The sequence below is a fragment of the Eulemur rufifrons genome, chromosome 24, assembly GCF_041146395.1.
Source record: "Eulemur rufifrons isolate Redbay chromosome 24, OSU_ERuf_1, whole genome shotgun sequence".
Classification (NCBI taxonomy): Eukaryota; Metazoa; Chordata; class Mammalia; order Primates; family Lemuridae; genus Eulemur; species Eulemur rufifrons.
Genome location: NC_091006.1, coordinates 6,726,065 through 6,745,851, shown reverse-complemented (window position 1 = coordinate 6,745,851; position 19,787 = coordinate 6,726,065). Strand labels below are relative to the sequence as shown.

Sequence of the window (19,787 nt, the reverse complement as noted above, 5' to 3'; positions counted from 1 at the left end):
TGGACAACTAAAAAAAAAAATATATATATATATATGTGTGTGTGTATATATATATATATATATATATACATATATATATAAAATTAGCCAAGCATGGTGGCGCATGCCTGTAGTCCCAGCTACTTGGGAGGCTGAGGCAGTAGGATTGCTTGAGCCCAGGAGTTTGAGGTTGCTGTGAGCTAGGCTGATGCCACGGCACTCTAGCTCAGGCAACAGAGTGAGATTCTGTCTCAAAAAAAACCAACAACAACAAAAAAACTCATCCATTAAAACAAGAAAAAATCCAATAGAAAATGGGCAGAAGACATGAACAGACAATTCACCAAAGAGAATACACAGTCAATAAACACCTGAAAAGATGTCAATATTGCTAGCCATTAGGCGAATGCAAATTAAAGCCACCATGAGATACCACTACACCCCTATTAGAATGACAAATTATATTAATAATATTGATAGGACGAAATGCTTGTGAGGATGTGAAGAAACTTGACCTCTCATGCATTGCTGGTGGGAGTGTCAAATATTACAGCCACTCTGGAAAACAGTTTACAGTTTCGTAAACATTTAACCATACACTCAGCACACAACTCAGCAGTCACACTCCTGGGCTTTTATCCTTGAGAAATAAAAATGTTTGTTTGCACAAAATCCTGATATGAATATCCCTAGCAATTTTATGTGTAATAGCTCCAAACTGGAAGCAAGCCATATGTCTTTCAACAAGTGAATGGTTAAAGTCGGGGACATCCACACACGGGAAGACCACCCAGCAATAAAAGGGGTTAAACTATTGATGTACACGACTTGGGTGGAGTTTAAGGGCATTGTGGCTGAATAAAATAAAAAGCTAGCCTGAAAAAGTGACATGCTATATGAGTCCACTCATACACCATTCTTTTTTTTTTTTTTTTGTTGTTGTTGTTGTTGTTGAGACAGAGTCTCACTTTGTTGCCCAGGCTAGAGTGAGTGCCGTGGCGTCAGCTTAGCTCACAGCAACCTCAGACTCCTCGGCTTAAGCGATCCTACTGCCTCAGCCTCCCAAGTAGCTGGGACTACAGGCATGCGCCACTATGCCTGGCTAATTTTTTTATATAGATTTTTAGTTGTCCATATAATGTCTTTCTATTTTTAGTAGAGACGGGGTCTCGCTCAGGCTGGTCTCGAACTCCTGACCTTGAGCGATCCACCCGCCTCGGCCTCCCAGAGTGCTAGGATTACAGGCGTGAGCCACCGCGCCCGGCCTATACACCATTCTTGAAATGACAAAATTACAGAGATGTTGACAGATTAGTGGTTGTCAAGGGTGAGGGAAGGAGAGGGAAGGTGTCACTATAATATAAAGGGTGGCACTCGGGCATTTCTACGTAGTGAAGAAGCAATTCTGTATCTTGATTGTGGGGCTTTACATGTGATCAAATGTCACTGAGTTATACACAAAGACATATGAAAAGAAATGAGTGCATGCAAAAACTGGCGAAATCCCAGTAATGTGCGTAGTTTTGTGAATAGCGTTGTGACAATGACAGTGTCCTAGTTTTAAGAATGTGCTATGGTTGTGCAAGATGTCACCATCAGGGAAAGTAGGGTGAGGGGTGCAGGGAATCCCTCAATAGTGTTTTTGCAACTTTTTGTAAATATATGGTATTTTAAAATAAAAAAGTTTGTAAAATGTCAAAGTTGATAAAAATGTACTGAAAGAAAGAAAACTTATTCCTTGCATATTTTTCCATGAAGCTACAGGATTTTTTTTCTTCTTTCCTCCCCACCTCCTTTTCCCACTCCAACCCCTTTAGATAACCATTTTTGACGACAGCCACTTAAATCAAGTGTAGACTCATGCACATATTGTTTTTGCTATTGGTTTTACCAAAGTGGATGCAATCATACGGTATACATTTTTCCACCACTTGCATTCCTCGCTTAGCAATGCTCCTGGAAACTTGTCCTGGGGGGTCCTAGTAGGTTAGGTGGAAGGAACTAGGTCAGGTTCCCACTTGGGGTTGGGAAGAGCTGAGTCAAAGGACCTTCAGTCAGAGGAGGTCTCCGCCCACCTTCCTTTGCCCACCCCCTCCCACAGTGCCAGCCGGGCCACCTTGGATTCTCTGGTGTGTCTCTCAGGACCCCCACAGGGGGTGCTAGCCTCTGCACCCCCTGCTATTATTTGTGCTCCCTCCCCGCCCCCCCGAAATTCTTACGTTGAAATCCTAAGCCCCAAGGTGATGGAATTAGGTGGGACCTTTGGGAGCAGATGAGGTCACAGGGGGCGGAAACCTCGCGAATGGGATTAGTGTCCTGGCACATTCCACCAGCTAAGGACACAGCGAGAAGTCACAGCCAATGAACCAGGAAAGGGGCCCTCATTACACACCCAATCGTCGGGGACCTTGATCTTGGACTTCCAGCCTCTAGTACTGCAATAAATACATTTCTGGCGTTTATAAGCTACTCGGTTTATGGTATTTTGTTATTGCAGCGGGAACAGACTAAGGTGTGCGTGGGGGGGGGGGTAACCCTCAAAGGCAGAGGGCGCGAGCGGGGCAGAAGGGGCATTTCCGTGCATCCGGGCCGGGGGTGGGTGAGGGGGACTGGCGCCGTCGCTGGCCGGGCAGACCCTCAGATCCCACGGCCAGCCCCCGGCCCCAGGGCAACCTCCACCTCCTGGGCAACCTTCTCGGACCTCCTCCCACCTCTGCCTCTTTCTCCCCCACGGGTCTGCTGTCGTCCTGCGGTGGCTGCTCCCAGCCCGGGTCCCAGAGCCCCGCCCCCGCCCCGGGGTGCCCAGAAGCTCTGGGAGGAGCACGAGGGACCCTGGGTGGGAAACAGGAAGTCCCAGCCGGTAAAAAGGATCCCCGCAAAGAGGGGCACAAGTAGGGAAAAGGTCGGGGAGGACAGATGCGGAAGAGGTGGAGGGGAGAGGGGAAGGGGAAGAGGGAGGAGGGGCCCGGGTGGGAAGAGCAGGGGGGAGGGGCGCACACACAGATGGGAGCAGGTGTCGGCTCCGGTGAGCAAGGGGGGCAAGGGGAGGGGAAAGGTGACAGGTTAGAGGAGGGACAGGTTAGAGAGGCTGGGGGAGAGCCGGATGAGAGGGCCAGGGCAGGCTGCCGCGGGAGGGGGGAGCTGGGACCCCATCGGGCTCTTCCCCTCCCTTACCCGATTTTGTCCCTCGCCTGTGTCCTCAAACTTCCTCACCAGGACCCGTCACCAAGACGACTCGGGTCTGTCTCCTCACGTGCCTCTCTCACCCCTCTCTTCAACCCGCCCTAGTGGGTCCCTTTCCCCTCGCTGGCCCCTGTCCCCCTTCACCTGACCCCGCCATCCTGCTCACCTTTGTCCCTCCCAGGGACCCGTCCTTCGTGCCCCTCAGTGCCTCATTTGCAGTCGCAAGTCCCGGGTTTCAGGTCCTGTGGAGGGGCGGGAGCCATGACCCACCCTTCTGGCCTGGAGTCCCAAAGAATTCCTTCATCCATCCTTTCCTCGACTGTTAATGAGGCCCTGCGATGTGCCAGGGCTGACCAAGTGTTTGCTGTCACTGTCCCTCAGGGGGAGTGGGTCCGAGGACAGAGGCAGAGGGGGAGGGAGCCTCAGTCCACAGCTTGAGGGACAGAGGGTGGACCTCAGTGATCTCCCGAGGAGGGGAGTGTGAGTCCACAGAGATGGGAGACAGGCAGGACCCAGCGAGAGCGGGAGGAGTAGGAAATCAGCGGCGCATGGCTACACTGGAATGCTTACTGTCCCGGGCACCGTTCCATACACGTCACCCCTGTGAGCCGCCTAAAGCCTCAGGACAGACTTAGGAGGTCAGACATCTTATTATGAGTCCCATTTTCCTACATGGGGAAACTGAGGCACAGAGAAGTAATCTGCCCAGGTTACATGGTAGGTAGCAGGGTCAGATTCAAACCCAGGTCTGTCTGACTGCAGAGCTTGCCTTCTCAGCCACCACGCGGGGAGACTCAGGAAGGTGGTGGCCTCTGCCGTCCTGGATGCCTGGCGACGACAAGCTCACAACACCGCAGCCTCTCCCAGATGTGTGAGAGGACAATACCTGCTCCAGCGCAGCCGCGGGAACCACGACTGGGCTGATGGCATCTGCCTGTTTCATGGAGAGACTGAAGGGCTGAGGACATGGCCGCGAGAGGGGAGTCAGGGCTGGGCCATGGATTGGGGAAAGGAGTGAGATGGATGGATGGATGGACAGACGGACAGACGGCTGGATGCTGATGAGGGAGGAAGGTCGGCCTCACTTAGCTTCACCCCGACTTCTGGCTGTGAGAGCGGGTTGGCGCTGCTTCTCTGCGGGTGTATTTCCTTACAGTCTCTGTCTCCCCTGCTGGGAGACGCTGGATTCAGCTTTTGATTTATGAAGTCTCGGTCTCTGGGGCTTTGCTGATGTTTTCCTAATTCCGGCCTCTGTCCTGCTGTCTGCATCTCCCTTTCAGTGCCTTTGGACACCTTTATCGATATCTCCATGGCTCCTGGGGTCCCAGGGGAAGGGTTTGGCCTTGCTTAGGATCTCTTAGCTTTGGTTGCACATTGGAAACACCTGGGAGCTGATAATAATAATAATAATAATACAGTAGTCCTTCTTTACCCATAGTTTCAATTACCCCCAGCTAACCGCAGTCCAGAAATAAACAATTCATCAGTGTTAAATTGTGCTCCGTTCTGTGCATGAGGAAATCTTGCACATCCCACCTGGGACGTGAATCGTGCCCTTGTCCTGAATATCCACACTGTATACACTACCTGCCTATTAGCCACACAGTGGCCACCTTGGTTATCAGATAGAAAAAATATAGTATATGCAGGGTTTGGTACTATCCACGGTTTTAGGCATCCACTGGGGGTCTTGGAATGCATCCCCCATGGATAAGGGGAAATTATTGTAATAATAATAAATAACAGTAACAACAAAAATAGCAAACATTTGTTTGGTGCATCTCCTATGCAAGGCGCTGTTATGCTTTTATGTTAATTCATTTAATCCTTACTATAACCTTATGATGTAGGTATTATTAATACAATTACTCCCATTTTACAGATGAGGAAACTGAGTCCTCAAGAAGATGCTTCCAGACCTCATAGTTAATAACAGGCAGCACTGGGATTGAACCTGGTATTTCTTCAACTTTAACATGTGTATGAATCACCTGGAGATATTGTTAACATGCAGATTTCTGATTCATTAGGTCTGGACTCAGGCCCGGGATTCTGCATTTCTTCTTTTGTTTTTAATGTCAGACGGGTCGTGGGCTGATGTTGTAACAAGGATTGAGGGAGGCACATCTCACGCATGCGTGTGAAAGCCCAGTCATCACGCTTACGAGCTACAAAAGGATCTGAGAGTCTACATTTCTAGCACTCTCCCAAGGTGATGCTAATGCTGTTGGTGTTTGGGCCACACTTTCAGGAGTGAGAGTTTTAACCATCACATATTCCCACCTCTTGGGATAGAGCCGTGATTGTCGAAGTGTGGTCCTCGGACTAGCAGCATCAGCTTCACCTGCAAATTTGTTAGAAATGAAAATTCTCTGAGCTACTGAATGAGAAATTGGGGAGGCAGAGTGTCCGGACATCTATGGGTTAGCGAGACTTCAGCTGATTTTAATGCACTTTAAAGTTTAGGAACCACTGATAGAGTACTGATTAAGATGAATCAAATCTCTGAGGTTGCAGCCTGACATAGGTATCTTTAGAGGTCCCCAGTGGATTACAAAGCAAGCAAGAGCATGAACCACTGGGGCAATGCCAGCTGATGTAAGAAAAGCAAATACACCACCTGAGTTTGGAATTTACCGCCAGGGCAGGGCTGGTGAAGCCCAGGTGTCATCAAGAGAGGACACATGAGAGACTGAAAGTGAAAGTGAAACAGAAAGGAGCCTGGAAGTCTTCTAGAAAGAGAACCCTGAGTGTAGAATCCTCAGAACCCAGAGTAGTGGGAGGAGAGGAAGTCACCCTGAGTCACTCCTGCTTCCTAAGGATGATGAAAGAACAAAATACTAAATAAGGGGTAGATGTTTTTGAAGAATTTGGGGCATGGTGGAGACTTTTTTTAAAATCCTAGGGGACACACATAGGGTTTATGGTGGTGTCAGAAGAAATATGATGGGTTCATAGTATCAGATGATGTTTCACGAAATGTGCTAAGTGCTTTGTACCCACATTATATAGACTCCCCACAACAACCTATGTAGTATTGTTCTTCTTTTCCTGTTGATGAAATTGAGGCTTCATTGTACCCATCACACCACCTCTCTCTCTCTCTCTCTCTCTCTCACACACACACACACACACACAATCATACCATTTTCAATTCATCCGTATGTCCTAGTGGCTGTACTTTCAACGTGTTTCCAAATTCATCCACTTCTCACCTTCCCCACACCCCCCATCCTGGTCCTGTCTACCTGTCTACTGTCACCTCCTGCCTGGACGATCACAGCAGCCTCCTCCTGGTCGTCCCATACCCCCACACCCCATTTCCCACAGAGAGATCACATCCCCCTGTATCCAAAACCCTCTTACAGCTCCCATCCCGCTCAGAATAAAATACAAAGCCTTGCCTCACAAAGCCCTTTGAGGCCTGGACCCTCCTGGCCTTCTAACCTCATCCCTTCCCCACTCCCCTACCTCTGCCACATGGCCTGGGTGCTGTTCCTTGAGCAAGAAGCCCATTTCTGGCTGCATGTGTCAGGGCTCTTAATGGCAAACAGCGGAATCAGCACGGGGTAGTTTGAGCAGTCAAGGGTATTGGGGAGCTTATAGATTATCAGGGAGGTCAGAGAGGCAGACTATGAAGCTAAATGCCCAGAATGACTCCCAAACACACCACGAGGCCCTCTCTGGGTGGGTGGGTGGGGTGGGATTCTCTTCCTGATGCTTAGAACTTCTGATGGTCAAGGTTGGACTCCAGGGTCCTCCTTCACAACCACCCCCAAATGACCAGAGGCTTCTACGGCACTGGTTGCCAGGTGACAGCTTTCTGTTTTTGTAACCACCCCCTCTTGTGGCTCACTTTTTGACAAACAGCAGAACCCAACATTTATTGAGCACTTATTATGTCCCAGGTACAATTATTCATGTCATTTAATTCTCACAATGGCCCCATGAAGTAGGTGTTATTGTCCCAGTTTTATAGATGAGAAAACTAAGATCAGAAAGACAAAGCAACCTACTCAAGGTCAGACGATTTGTAAGTGGCCGGGCCAGACTTCATACTCAAGTCTGTCTGTGTATTCCATACTCCTTCTCCCTACCTGACATTACATTACATTTTTTTTTGTAAAAGCTTCATTGACATATAAATCGCATACCATATAATTCACCTACTTAAAGTATACAAGTCAATGGATTTTAGTATATTCACAGAGTTGCGAAGCCATCACCACAATCAATTCTAGAATATTTTTTGGCTGCGTGCAGTGGCTCATGCCTGTAATCCTAGCACTCTGGGAGATCAAGGCAGGTGGATTGTTTGAGCTCAGGGGTTCGAGACCAGCCTGAGCAAGAGCAAGACCCTGTCTCTACTAAAAAGAGAAAGAAATTATATGGACAGCTAAAAATATATATAGAAAAAATTAGCCAGGCATGGTGGCACATGCCTGTAGTCCCAGCTACTCAGGAGGCTGAGGCAGGAGGATCCCTTAAGCCCAGGAGTTTGAGGTTGCTGTGAGCTAGGCTGACGCCATGGCACTCTAGCCCGGGCAACAGAGTGAGACTCTATCTCAAAAAAAAAAAAAAAGAATATTTTTTTATCATCCCAAGAGGAACTCCCATACCCTTCAGCAATCACCTAGCATTTCATCCCAAACCCTCCCCCCACCTAGCACTTGGTAACCACTAATCTACTTTTTGTCTGTATGAATTTGCCTATTCTATATATTTCATATAAATCGAACCATACAATATGTTGTCTTTTGTGTCCAGCTTCTTTCAATTGGCCTAGTGTTTTCAAGGCTTATCCATGTTGTAGCACAGATGTTTCAAAATTTCCTTCTTTTCTCTGGCTGAATAATATTCCATTGTACGGACAGACCACATTTTGTTTTTCCAGTCATCAGTTGATAGACTTTTGGTTTGTTTCCACTCATTGGCTGTTGTAAATAATGCTGCTGTGAACATTCAGGTTCAAGTTTTTCTTCGGACCTACGTTTTCATTTCTCCTGGGATTGGGGCTCACGTTTGAAGCCAAGCTGCTGTGGATGCACCTGATTGGTGAATCCCAGGTCCTATGCCCGCTGTAAGTCACGTGGCTACAGAATTACTTCCTAGGTGCATTCACTTCTTGACCCCTAAACTCTCTCTTTTTGCCGGCTGTCTGCTAACGGGGCCACGCCTTGCACGTGTTTCCCCTTTGCCAGCCAGAAACTTGCGGGGCCTGACCAGTAGAGGGCGCTGGAGGGACACCGGAGGAGGGCGGGGCCCTCCTTGCTGGTTCCAGGTGGCTGGTTCGCCCACCTGCAGGTGAGCACTCTTTCTCTGCACTGCTCGGCCCTGTGTGGTTTCTCCAGGGCCACGCTGCTGCAGGGGACAGCTTTCGCCATCATTTGCCCTCTTTTCACTTGGGTAGCAGCAGCGTATCCAGGCGCCTCAGATGGTGTGAGCCTGTGCCCTGCCTGGTTACTGCTTTCACATGCTCGCCCCAGCCCCAACATGTTCCTGCTGGCGTGGGGGACACGGGGCTGGCTGTTTAGTGAGCCGATGACCCGGTACATCTGGCCTTGGCCCGTGCGAAGCTCCTGCAGAGGGCGTGCGCTTTAGCTCCCACTTCTATGGGCGCCCTCAGCAGCCCGCCGCGCCACCCACCCGCTCTGGCTCCGCTGTGCCCCTAACGCTGCCTGTTTCCCTGGCGCCCAGGGAACCTCTTCCACTTCTTCCAGGCTTTGGACCATTTTCTGCAAGGAAAAATATTCAGTTCTCAACAAGCTGTGGAAAACGCCTTTCACGATTTCATCACCACTCGCTCTCCAGGCTTCTTTGCTGCTGGCATAAACAAGCTACCGTTCAGATGGCAAAACTGTGTGGCTAGTGTAGGCGCATACTTTGATTAATGGTACTGCTTCTTGTTTGAGATATAACAAACTGCACTTTTGATTCGAAATTGGACATTTCATATTTTTTTATTTTTATTTATTCATTTTTGAAACAGAGTCTTGCTTTGTCACCTGGCTACAATGCAGCGGCATCAGCCTAGCTCACAACAACCTCAAACTCCTGGGCTCAAGTAATCCTTCTGCCTCAGCCTCCCAATTAACTGGGACTACAGGCATGCGCCACCATGCCTGGCTAATTTTTTCTATATATATTTTTAGCTGTCCATATAATTTCTTTCTATTTTTAGTAGAGACAGGGTCTCACTCTTGCTCAGGCTGGTCTCGAACTCCTGACCTCAAGCGATCCTCCTGCCTCAGCCTCCCAGAGTGCTAGGATTACAGGCGTGAGCCACCGTGCCTGGCCAACATTTCATATTTAATGACCTAAATATATGATTTGCCTCCCCAGCTTTCCTTGGGACCTACAGGATATTGGGCTTTAATAAATGGTTAAAGAATTTGTCTTTTCTTTATATGTTTCCTCCCGTCACTTCTTATGTCTCTGCCTGCCCGTTTTTGTTACCTACTGATGCATGACAAATGACCCAACACTTGGTGGATAAAAACAACAGTGATTTATTATTTCTCCAGATCTGAGAGTTGACCCGGTGGTTCTTCTACTGGGATCCCCTTTCTCACTCACGAAGCTCAAGGTGTCAGCATGGCTGGTTCCCCTGACGGCTCCGGGGGAGTATCCCTTTCCTTGCCTTTTACAGCTTCTGGAGGCTTCCTGCATGCCTCGGCTCACGTTCCTGTCCTTACATCACTCCAACCTCCTGCTTCTGTTGTCATATTGCCTACTACTGACTCTGACCCTCTTGTTTCTCACTTATAACGACGTTGGTGATTACACTGGGTCCACCTGGACAACCCAAGACAACGTCCCCGTCTCAAACTCTCAACTTAATCTCATCCGCAAAGTCCCTTTTGCCATGTAATGGGACATATTCCCAGGGTCCAGGGATCAAGAACATCTTTGGGGGCCACTATTCGGTCTACCACAAATCTATTACAAGTCTAGGCAACCAACCACAATTGCATTAGTAGAATTTGTAACTTTGTCACTGAAAGAAATTACAGACATTTTCATATCACATTGTTCCCTAGCAGGCATCTTGAAATAGCATTTATGCTCATCTCTACTTCTAAGTCACAGTAGTTATTAGAGCTGCCACCAGTGATTTTTTTACTTAATGCATTAATGAAGAAGCACATAAATTACGATATCACAGTGTGAAAAAATATTTTGATCACTGCATTACAAAAAAATTGGATTCCTTTGTCCTGTGTATTTTCTTTCATTCTGAGAAGGACCCACAGGCTTTGCAAGGCTGCTGTGACGTCCAGTGCATGAGAAAGGTGAAGGAGGCCACCCGAGGGGACCGAGGCACACAAAGCTGGAAGGACCCAGGACCCCCGGATGGCTGAGTAGGGCCGTCCTGCCAGCGGGACCATGCACCGTGGGACGAGGAGCTGGCAGAGGATCGCACTGTGTGGTTGCGCCCACTGGACTTGGGGGCTCTTGGTACAGCAGCCCAGCCCCTGTGCAAACTCTGCCCAGCGTGGAGTCTCTGCTTCGAGTTGCCCTCGCTTGTGGGGGCTGATCTGGGATTAGTGGGGCTCGGCACTTCTACAATTTAGGGACTCATTTTAAGAAAGAGAATGGAAAAAGATTTCATTTTGCTAATTTTATAAAAATATCTGGCTATGTAAGCACAATGACAGGGCCCTGCCCAGACCTGGGAAGGGCCGTGCACAGGCGAGGCCCCCACGCTGCAGCCGGGTGGTGGATTCGGCTCCGCTGGCCCCAGATCCCTCTTCAGGACCCCCACACCCGGCCCCCAGCTGATGGGGGTGCTGGCTGCTCCTGGCTCCCAGCTGCACCCCTCGTGGGAAGTGCCAGCATCCCAGGGAACTGCCTTGGCTCAAACGTAGTCCCCCTCCCAGGGGACTGCCCATGGCTGGTGGTGGCCTAACACAGACATACCAAAGTCTGAGTCTCTGGTTGCAGTTTGGGACAACTCTGAAGGGCCTTCCCAGCTGCAGAGCTCACCGTAGTGTGGGCTAAAGTCCCTGTTGCCTTGCACTGCGGTCGCCTTGCCCCCACCGTGGTGCCTTCCGCGTGTTCTTGCAGGAGTATCTCCAGAGAGCCCTCCGCAGTCAACCTTCCGCCCGCAGTTGTGTCTCAAGGTGCTTCCAGGGAACTGAATCTCAGACCATTTGCATCAAAAGTGGTCCTGGCAAGCGACTCTACAAGGGGCTGTTGGAATGGGGTCACTTGCTAGTTGACTGGTGTCAAACCAGGTAAATGAGGCAAAAATCTTAATCAATGGAGGTTTATTTATTTATTTATTTTGAGACAGAGTCTCGCTTTGTTGCCCGGGCTAGAGTGAGTGCAGTGGCGTCAGCCTAGCTCACAACAACCTCAAACTCCTGGGCTCAAGCGATCCTCCTGCCTCAGCCTCCCGAGTAGCTGGGACTACAGGCATGCGCCACCACGCCCAGCTAATTTTTTCTATATATATTTTTAGTTGTCCATATAATTTCTTTCTATTTTTAGTAGAGACGGGGTCTTGCTCAGGCTGGTCTGGAACTCCTGAGCTCAAACAATCCGCCCGCCTTGGCCTCCCAGAGTGCTAGGATTACAAACGTGAGCCACCGCACCCGGCCAATGGAGGTTTATTAACCCAAGATTTTGAGGACACTCCTGGGAAAAACAGACAAGCTATGGCAGTTTTTCTGAAGGCGAGGTCGGAACCTTCAGCATTTTAAAGGCATACAGAGAGAAGGGAAAAGGCAGGGGGAGAGGGGGCTGATGATGTAATAGTTCCATTCTTGTGAGGCCCAAGAAATCTACATTTTCCATAAAATAAGGGAGTGAAGGAAGCATCAATTATGTAGGTGTCCCTGGGTGGGTGGAAGAATGTCTGGGTCTGTCTTGTCTCCAGTTCTCTCACCTGTAAGATAAACTTGTGATTCACTGTTAGTGTGGAATGTGATAGGCTTTAGTTTTAGGTGCAAGACACAGGTGCAATTTGCATGTCCTTGTTTATGGGAGGTTAGCAAGAAATTTCCTTAATGATTGATCGGTGGGGCCAGGTCTTCACAGGTGCCTGAGGCTTTTACCTTCTCCTTTGCATAAGGAGCGTAGAGGGTGGCCCTGAGACTTTGATTTTCCTTTTACACTGGCAGTGGAACCCCTCCATGATGGCAGGTGGCCTGCGGAGAGCCTTGTCATGCTTAGCGGTGGTGAGAATTTTTACCTGTGGTGTGCAGGGGTGAGGCTGGGGAGAGAGGAGCCTGGTGGGGGGGTGGTATCCCAGGCTCTAGGGGGTCGTGGGGAAAAGGGGACAAGGTCCACAGAACTGATGGCTTTTCCTGAGACCACTGGTTCACTGAGGGGAGACCACGGAGGCTCAGGTGATTAATCAGCAGTTCAAGGCAGAACTTCAATGCCAGAATCCATCTTGGTAGCAGACGAATGGAAAACAGACTCGCAAGATCTTCCTCAGAGCTGCGGGGCTTCAGGGAACACTGACCCCCAGCTCCTCAAGTCTCCTGTGCCAAAGGGGGACCCGGAGACTCGAGATGGGGATATCTGGGCAGACGCAGCGAGAGCCTTACACTCCCAATGCCTGGAGCCCCCCGAGCCTGCCGTGGCAGCCCCTTCCCCTTGTCAGCAGACAGAAGCCACTCAGCTTGAAGATCATGCAAGGACCTCAAATGACACGCATCTTACAAGGCTGTTGTATTAGTTTCCTGTGGCTGCTTTTGCACTGCGGTCCCCAACCCCGGGCCCACCTGAGCTCTGCACCACACCCACACCCACCCACAACACCCCACCCCACACCCACCCCTCTGTCCATGGAAAAATTGCCTTCCATGAAACCGGTCCCTGGAGCCAAAGAGTGGGGACGGCTGCCAAATGACTGCAAACCTGGTGGCTTACGAAACAGAAATTTACTCTCTCACAGTTCCAGAGGCCAGAAGTCCAAACTCAGTCTCACCAGGCTGAGATCATGTGACAACACGGCCGTGCTCCTTCGGCAGGCTCCCAGGGAGAACCCCTCCCTTGCCTCCTCCAGCCTCCAGTGGCCGCCTGCGTTCCTCGGCCTGTGGCCGCATCACTCAGTCTTCAAGTCTCTCCCTGCGCCATCTTCAATCGCGTGCTCCTCTGTGTGCATCGAATCTCGAATCTCGCCCTGCCTGCGTCTGTGAGGATACGCGTGATTGCGGGCAGCACCCACCCGGGTAATTCAGGATACTGTCCTCATCTCAAAGTACTTAATTCAATTACATCTGTGAAGACCTTTCCCTCAAATAAGGTATTACTTGCTAGTTTAGTAATTAGGACGTGGATATATTTGGGGGGCCATTTTCAGCCTACCAGGACAGTGTCTGCCTCCCTCTGGACCATTTACCGGGGCGGCATCCCACAAAACCTAACCAGGGGTGTGCTGGGTCTGCCAAGGGCAGCGAGACACCAGACGCCAAGCATGTCACAGGGTGTGGTAATGTGTACCACGGGAGCCGGCGACATCAGGGACTGGACCCTGCCGGTGGTTGATCAAAGGTAATCAAAAGTCTTATTTTTCATGTTTATTTTTGTTTTGTGTCTGTTTGTTTTTAGACTCCGATAATTAGAGTGTTTAAGAGTATGGACTCATATGCATAGAATAACTTGTTTCAAATCTTGACTTATTAGCTGTGTGACATTGGGTGAGTGATTTACCTCTCTGTTCCTTGGTGTCCCTGATAATGGTATCACATCGCAGAATTACTGTGTGAATGCAAGGAGTTATCCTTGGGCTGCCCTTGGGATGCAACCAGAGCCAATGTAATCTCTCTCTATTTGCTATTGTTATAAAATGAGATAGTTATCCCTGTTCTGTGACTACGTTTTGTGTATATTTTTGTAAAGAAAGAACACCTAATGTGTGTGTGTGTTGGTAGAGTTGGACCTTCCTCCTGCTTGTCTTCGGCAGGGAGGGATCACGCCATGACAGCAGATTCAGAGCCTGGGACGGTGATGTTCACGTGTCTCCCATCCCCCGACACCGGGGTTGGACAAAACCTCTGGAGGTGTCAGGGGTACGGACCTCAGACAGATGCCCACACTCGCCCCAGCAGCCTCGGCACACTCACGGCAGTGGGGGTGAGGAACGCCAAAGCTGATTTTTGTGTCTATAGTGGCCAAATTGTGTTTTCCAGCAGTGACCACGGCAGCAATATCTCCATCCCGCATGCTCTACTGAAAGGTGACAATGACCAGCAATCGACGGAATTTTGCTTTTTATAAACCCCTCAAATCTGGGCAGGACCTGAACCTGCTTGGACCAACAGAATACAGTGCCATTTCTGGTACCGCCTGGGTATCAGCCTCATCCGTTACTTCCTGCACCCTAAACACTCTAAGGGCAGCCTCATGCATTGGGACATTCTGCAGAACAGCGAGAGGTCCAGTCTAATCATAGGAGCCCTCAGGGGAGAGAACTTCCTCCGGCTGGAGGCAGAAAAGAAACGTGGCAGGAGAAGCCAGAGAGGTCCCAAGCGCGACGAGGACGCGGCACACTGTTGCTGGCTCTGAGCTGTAGGGCCCGTGTGCAAGGACCAGGGAGAGGCCTCTGGGAGCTGAGGGTGGACCCCGGAGCCAGAAGGAAGCAGTGACCTCGGCCCCACAGCCCGACAGGAGCCGAGCAGCACTTCGCTCCCCGCCTGCGACGCCCAGGGAAGGAAAGTGGACCACACAACCGAGACCTTGACCGACAGCCCCGCCAGCGAATCGCTGTGTGTCTTTGTAACATGCTACGTCTCTGGCAACTTCTCACGGCAGCAATGTCAGAGGAAAACACACCGACACACATGCAGTCCACATCGCAGTGAATGTCTTTGCCTTGTTTATTTCAACAAAGTTTATAAAAAGTAGAAAAATAAACATTTTATTGGGTGTGAGTTTGAGAATTCACACACATAAATACATAAATAGCGAAGTGGCAATAAATTAAGAGGCAAATACAATCTAAGGTTCCAGGACAAGTGGCAGGTGGGTCACAGGGTCAGGCACAAAGGTGTCCACTGGCAACACATTTCAGGTCCCGGCTGAGGAGGCGGAAGAGGTTGAATGTGACAGAGGCCTCCAGGCAGCCCGGGGACTCCTGTGGGGGAGGAAGGGCTGGGTTGGTGGCTGCCCAGTGTCTGGGCTCCCAGGTGCTCCCTAGAAAACAGTCCCCCTCCTGGTCACTCACCTTCCTCGGGGCCTCCTGGAGCCGGTCCAGCCAGTGCTGGAGGCGGCCCCGGGGCCTGGGGCCTGCCGGGGGTGGAGCCGGACCCTGTGGGCGGAGGGGGCAGGTGTGAGGCAGGGCCTGGCCGCAGGGGGAGTGCGGGGGTCACAGCCCACAGACATGGGGACCGTGGGGCCGAGCACTCACACAGGCCTGGAGCTGGGTCTGGATGTAGCGCAGTGTGTGAAGGGGCTGGTCTAGGACGTCCCCCAGGGTCGAGTTAGCCACGGCCCCCAGGACCTTCCGCGTCAGGCCCAGCTCAGCCACCAGGGCCAGGGGGCGCTCCCACACCTGAAGAAGGAGGCAGGAGACAGGAGAGATTCCACGTGAGACAGAACAGGTGGGGAGGGAGAGAGGAACAGGAGAAGGAGACAGGTGGGGGACAGGTGAGAGGGCACAGCCAATGTGGTCAGGTAGCGCGATAAGGAGGCACAGGTTGGGGGGGACAGAGAGGGACAGGCCAGAAGCAGAAAGTGACAGAGCCAAGGAGGCAGCCAGAAGAGCGGGGCTGGGGAGGACTGGGCTGCTCCTGCCTCTGCCGACTCACCTGCAGCTGCTTCAGGCTCCAGGGCCTGGGGAAGGGGCGGGAGCCACACCTTCGGTCCCGGTCCCTCGGCAAGAGGGACTCCTCCTAGGGAGCAAGGGCACAGGTGAGCCCCAGCAGGAGGGGTGGAGGCTGGAGCACGCGGTGCGATGGCAGGACGGCTGAGAAGGGGCGAGGGGAGGCTCACTCCCAGGAGGACGGTAGAGGCACCTCCCGGCAGTCAGAGCTGGAGCCAGCCCGCTGCGGGGGGCCGGGCAGCCCGGGAAGGAAGGGTGGAGGCCCCCTTTCAGCGGAGCCAGCACGGTGACCCAGGAGGGAGGGGTGGAGGGCAGCCCCCAGCAGCAGGGGCAGCGGGGAGACTCACTAAGGCGTCTTTGGCCATCTTGAAGGCCTGCAGCTCCTTTGGGGGCAGGGACTTGAACTTGGCTATGTTGCAGCCCCTTGCATCCGAGAGGGCCCTGAGGGGCCTGGTGAGAGGAACTGCTCCAGTCCTGGTCAGCACCACGACCATCAGCACTAGCACCTGTGTGCAGCCCGCGGCTATGTCTGTGTCGGGGAAGGGAAGGACGCTCAGAGATGGACGCGCTGGGGCCGAGGCCAGAGGCTGCAGGGAGGTGACCGCCATGGACAGTCATGTGGGGCTCACCCAGTTTCATCCTGGTCTCTGGTCTTTGTCAGCAGACGGAGCACCCTTGTGTCCACTCAGGCTGTCACCTGGGGTCTGTCACTGGGTCTCGTTTGGATTCTCTGGGCTCAGACTCCTCTCCTGGGTCACAGCCTGCTGCCGTGTGCCTAGCGCTGTTTCTGCGTTTCCAGCCACGTGCGTGGTACAGTTCCCGCCTGAGCTCCATGGTGTAGCTTTTAGCCGGCACAAATGGGCGGTCCCAGCTGACGTAGGAAAAGTGAAAACCCAGCCTGAGGTTGACACCAGCCACCAGGGGAGCCCCAGGCTGGGGAAGCCCAGAGCAGGGCAGGCACAAGCCAGACGAGCAGCTGGAGGAAAGGGAAACTGACAGGGACTGGGTCACCCACGTGAAGTCAGTTCCCAAGAGGAACACTCAGCGCTGGCATCTCCAGCCCTACAGGGAGGGTGACGGTGCCCTGATGGGGCTGGATCCAGGACTGGGGGAGGAGAGAAGGACAGTGACTCGCTGTTCTGCAGAATGTCCCAATGCATGAGGGAACGGAAAGGGCACCACTAGCAGGCGCTGCCTGAAGAACCTGGAGCTTCCCACGGGGAGGCTGTTTGGGGAAGAGGAGAAAACCCGCGGAGGAGGCTGCTGGCGTGGAGACAGAGTCAGATAGGCAGGTCACCAGAGAATTAAGAGGGACCACCTCTCCCTACCTTCCCCACCTGTTATGGAGACAAAAAGCATGAAATTCAGGCGTGGACAATATTTTTTAATTGTCCAAGCAAGGAAGGACCCAGGAATATGAGGCTCTGCTCAGGAACTGAAGTGTCACCAAGGGGTTTCAGAGCATCAGATCCATTTGTGACAATTGCCTTCATTCATTCAACAAGTATTTATTCAGCCTCCACTTTGTGTCTGCAAAGAGCATTGGGGAAAAACCCCCCACAAAACAGCACTTATGGAGCCTTTACTAGACAGGAGTAACAGACGATATTGGGGGCGGGGAGGTAAGCATGTGGCGTACATTATGCCAATAAACACAGAAAAATAAGGCCAGGATCAGAGCACAGAGTACATGAGGGCGTTTGCATCAAATGAGGTCTCCTGGAAAAAAAGACATTTGAGCAAAGAGCAAAAGGAGGTGAAGGAGGGAGCCCTGTGAAGTCTGAGGGAAGAGCCTTGTACACCAAGGTTATAGTCAGTGCAAAATAAAGACAGAGACACCCCCTTTGGTTGAGCACTTTCATGTCCAGCCCTGTCATGGAGGCTTTGTCTCAAGATAGCATTGGATACCCAAGATAACAAGGGCACACTGTGGTTTGCCTACCTTTTCAATAAGTAGTTAACAGCGGGGGCTCAGAGAGGTTAAGAGACTTGCCCAAGGTCACACAGCAAATAAGTAGTTAGGGAGGAGTCTAACCAAGTTTTGTCTGACACAGAGAGGGTAACCACTGTCCTCTCCAGCCTCCTGTGCACCTAGATCTCTGGACCCAGAGGTGATGGTTTCCTGGGAAAGAAGGGGAGCCCCAGGCTGGGGAAGCCCGGAGCAGGGTGAGGCACACTGGCCACCAGGGGAGTGTGTCCTTTTTGACACTTGACTTCCACCCCAACCCATTCTTTCTCTCATAATTCCAGGGAGACCTTGGACAGTTGGAAAAATCTTTGAACTCTGATACATGAAAATGTTTCAGACCCAAGAGCAGGATGTGCACAAGTCACCTGCCAAAAGGTTGGTCACTTTCTGCCCAATGCAGGGGCCTTAGTTCAGGTGGGTAGGAGATACTGCACCAACAATGAATTCTGCACAAGGCACAATACCTGGAATTCCTAAATATCATGCTGTTTTTCTTAGAAAGGAAGTTGAGGCAGCGGTGGAGAGTGTGGGTTCTGGCGCTGGAGGGCCTGGGGTCCCAACTTGGTTCTGACCCTCACTGGCTGTGTCACCTGGGGAAGGAGGGGTGCAGTAGCAACACAGATTGCTAGCCCACAGATCTGGATGAAATATAATAATACAATTGTTTGTACGTGGGTGATTATTTAAAGGAGGACGTTTATTAAGGCCATCCTATGACCTCCGCTGGCAGGTTTATAAACACAGGCAACGTACGTTACTCCTTTGCAAGAGAAATATAACATGCCACTGCATAGGGGAGAAAGCGCACGCTCAGACAATGACGCTGTAATTAAATGGCAGGGTCAGAATTGAAACTCAGCCCATCTGAGTCCCTGGCTCAGGATTTTTGCCGTAGAGGGTACCTCCCAATGATCATATGGAAAACAACCAATGCAATCCAAACACTAATAACTTAAAACCAGGAGACACAATAGCAGATACACACAGAATTTCACAAACGCAAACAACACACATGTAAGAGAATCCCAAGAACGACAGTAACTTTAGGGTTTGGGGCCTTTCACTACCAGATCGCTTAGGAATGGTGTCCCTCACGTGGGGGATCCCAGAGTCACGAGTTCATAGACTCTCCAAGCTGGTGCTGAAGGTTCAAATCAGGGGTTGGAACGTGGGAGAGGCGTGTGTGTATCTTGGTAATCACAGAATGAAGAATTGATCCCTGGTGTGTGGGGATCAGCAAGTGTCCCCAGAGCTCAAGTCTCTCGCCAGACCAGCCCCTGGAAGAGCTTCGGACAAAGCACCACAAGGAAATGTCGCCGCTTCCTGAGGATCTGGTTCTCATCCTCGGGCGGGGACGCGGGTGGGGGGGGTGCGGTGTGGGTGAGATACCTGCGCCTCTTGCACCGGGCGTAGGTGGGTTGAAGTCCGGCCAGTGGCGGCGGCAGGGAGCCTCCCGGGCCTCAGCGCCCATTGGCTGAGAGACTCTCCTGGTCCAATGGGGCAACAGAGGACCAACCAATGGCGTGAGGGTTTCGGATCCGACAGAGCAGGGCGGGGTCGGGTCCTACGCGAGCAGTTGCAGGCGATTGAACGTGACTGTGGCTTGGGGCATCCGGGCGAGTCCTGGAACCTAGCAAGGAGGCGGAGCGGGGCTGAGCCAGGATTTTCCTTCCCAAGAAGCTCCCCTCTGGACCCAGCGGCTCCAAACCTCAGTCCCATCCATTTCATCCTCACCCGGTCTTCCCTGCGGTCTCACCCCTGTACCGCCCGCGCCACGCACAGCTCTCTGCGTCTTGTGACGCCCCCTCCGTGGCCGGAGGGGATTTCTTTGAGGGAGTCTGGCCGGATCAGCTGCAGCTGGAGGGGAGACACGAAGAAGGT

The 19,787-nt window shown here is 51.6% G+C and overlaps 1 protein-coding gene and 1 non-coding gene across 2 annotated transcripts; both read right to left on the bottom strand.

The window, feature by feature from the left end:
* Nucleotides 1–5,238: 5,238 nt before the first annotated feature.
* Nucleotides 5,239–5,342, bottom strand: LOC138375201 (small nucleolar RNA U13). Its single transcript, XR_011231453.1, has one exon. It is a non-coding gene; the product is annotated as a small nucleolar RNA U13 (small nucleolar RNA).
* A 9,809-nt stretch (nt 5,343–15,151) lies between these two features.
* LOC138374173 (interferon lambda-3-like) lies at nt 15,152–16,545 on the bottom strand. Its single transcript, XM_069456887.1, has 5 exons — nt 16,285–16,545; nt 15,924–16,007; nt 15,524–15,667; nt 15,341–15,424; nt 15,152–15,250 (listed from the first exon to the last, which is right to left on the bottom strand). Exons 1-5 carry the CDS (start codon nt 16,543–16,545, stop codon nt 15,152–15,154), a joined length of 672 nt encoding a protein of 223 aa, XP_069312988.1.
* Between the last annotated feature and the right edge of the window lie 3,242 nt (nt 16,546–19,787).